Consider the following 2,500-nt stretch of genomic DNA (forward strand, 5'->3'; position numbering starts at 1 on the left):
CCGCAAATTTACTAACCCATCCTTCTACGCCCTCATCCAGGTCATTAATAACAATGACAAACAGCAGTGGCCCCAAAACAGATCTTTGCGGTACACCACTAGTAACTGAACTCCAGGATGAACATTTCCCATCACCACCACCCTCTTGTCTTCTTACAGCTAGCCAATTCCTGATCCAAACCGCTAAACCACCATCAAACCCATGCCTCCGTATCTTCTGCAATAGCTTACCGTGGGGAACCTTATCAAACGCTTTACTGAAATCCATATACACCACATCAACTGCTTTATCCTCATCCACCTCTTTGGTCACCTTCTCAAAGAACTCAATAAGGTTAGTGAGGCACGACCTACCCTTCACAAAACCGTGTTGTCTATCCCTAATCAAATTATTCCTTTCTAGATGATTATAAATCCTATCTCTTATAATCCTTTCCAAATCTTTGCCCACAACAGAAGTAAGGCTCACTGGTCTATAATTACCAGGGTTGTCTCTACTCCCCTTCTTGAACAAGGGGACAACATTTGCTATCCTCCAGTCTTCTGGCACTATTCCTGTAGACAATGACGACATAAAGATCAAAGCCAAAGGCTCTGCAATCTCCTCCCTAGCTTCCCAGAGAATCCTAGGATAAATCCCATCCGGCCCAGGGGACTTATCTATTTTCACACTTTCCAGAATTGCTAACACCTCCTCCTTATGAATCTCAATCCCATCTCGTCCAATAGCCTGGATCTCCTGTCTTTTTCCTGCGTGAATACTGACAAAAAATATTCATTTAGCGCCTCTCCTATCTCTTCTGACTCCACGCACAACTTCCCACTCCTGTCCTTGACTGGCCCTAATCTTACCCGAGTCATTCTTTTATTCCTGACATACCGATAGAAAGCTTTAGGGTTTCTTGATCCTGCCTGTCAAAGACTTCTCAATGTCCATAGGGAGGGGGTGTAGGGGGCTGGAGGAGGTTACAGTGATAGGGGAGGGGTTGTCGGGACTGTGGAGGTTCCAGAGATAGGGAGTGGGTTACAGAGATAGGGAGGGGGGTGTAGGGGTGGAGGAGGTTACAGAGATAGGGAGGGGGTGTAGGGGCTGGAGGAGGGTGCAGAGATAGGGAGGGGGTGTAGGAGGTTACAGAGATAGGAGTGGGTGTAGGGGCTGGAGGAGGTTACAGAGATAGGGAGGGGGGTGTAGGGGCTGGAGGAGGTTCCAGAGATAGGGAGGGGGGTGTAGGGGCTGGAGGAGGTTCCAGAGATAGGGAGGGAGGGGGGTGTATGGGCTGGAGAGGTTACAGAGATAGGAGGTGGTGTAGGGGCTGGAGGAGGTTCCAGAGATAGGGAGGGGGTGTAGGGGGCTGGAGGAGGTTACAGACATAGGGAGGGAGGGGGTGTATGGGCTGGAGGAGGTTACAGAGATAGGGAGGGAGTGTAGGGGCTGTTGCAGTTTACAGAGATAGGGAGGGGGTGTAAGCGTGGAGGAGGTTACAGAGAAAGGGAGGGGGGTGTAGGGGCTGGAGAAGGTTACAGAGATAGGGAGGGGTGTAGGGCCTGGAGGAGGTTACAGAGATAGGGAGGGGGTGTCGGGGCTGGAGGAGGTTACAGAGATAGGGAGGGGGTGTCGGGGCTGGAGGAGGTTACAGAGATAGGGAGGGGGTGAAGATAATTGCTCGCAAGAACTCGCTGCGTTCAAATAAAAATTCTCCTCTTCTTCCCCCCGGTCTTTTCCCGATTCTCTCCAATCTGTGCCCCCTCTGGATCCCCCCCCCCCCCCCGCCCCCCGACCCCCGCCTCCTGCCCAGTGGGAAACACTTTCTCCTCATTTGCTCATCCAAACCCCCCACACTCTCTCCTCTGTGATTCTGAATGCTGCTTCGATTAAATCTCTCCCCTTAACCTTCTCCGCTCCGAGGGGAACCTTCCCAGCTTCTCCCAATCTCTCTCCATGTGAATCGAAGCCCCCTCCTCCCTGCTCCTGTTTTGGGGGGGAAATCTCCCTCCAAACCCTCTCCCAGGGCCTCGACATCCTTCTGAATGTGCGGAGAGGCCGGGATTGAGGCCCAGCCACTTGCAGAGGTTTATGTGAGTGTCCCTCCCACCCTCGCCCAGCTGCGCTGCCCCCCCTCGATCCCTCTGCAATTCCCCCTGTGCCCCCCGCCCCGCTGCCCCTCCCCCCGCTGCCCCCCGTTGCCCACTCTCTTTGAGACGATGCCAGCGGGACTGAGTGTCTGAAGGTTACGGTGCAGTTATTGGGGTGTGGGGCCCCGCACCAGTATCAGTTGGTCGTCGCTCGTCAGTTCGCGGGTCCAGGACGTTTTGGGTCCCTCTCCCTTTAGAAGCTTCTGGTGACACTCCATCTTGTTCTCCCCCGTCCACCGGGCCAGGCTCTGAGAGAGAGAGAGAAGGAGGGATAAAGCATCCTCCGAGACTCAGTCTGGATCCCCTCGCTCTGCCCCCTCCACACCCCTCCCTCGCTCTGGGATGCCATCAGTGCCGCTGCCCCATG

General features: G+C 54.2%; 1 protein-coding gene across 1 annotated transcript in view; it reads right to left on the minus strand.

Annotated features, from left to right (window-relative positions):
• The window catches only part of LOC144487645 (cellular retinoic acid-binding protein 2-like), a 20,913-nt gene that overhangs the window by 3,836 nt on the left and 14,577 nt on the right, over positions 1 to 2,500 (minus strand). Inside the window, 1 exon segment of the mRNA XM_078205724.1 lies at positions 2,265 to 2,381. Coding sequence (XP_078061850.1) covers positions 2,265 to 2,381 — 117 coding nt within the window.

This window comes from Mustelus asterias, unplaced genomic scaffold (assembly GCF_964213995.1).
Source record: "Mustelus asterias unplaced genomic scaffold, sMusAst1.hap1.1 HAP1_SCAFFOLD_949, whole genome shotgun sequence".
Taxonomy (NCBI): Eukaryota; Metazoa; Chordata; class Chondrichthyes; order Carcharhiniformes; family Triakidae; genus Mustelus; species Mustelus asterias.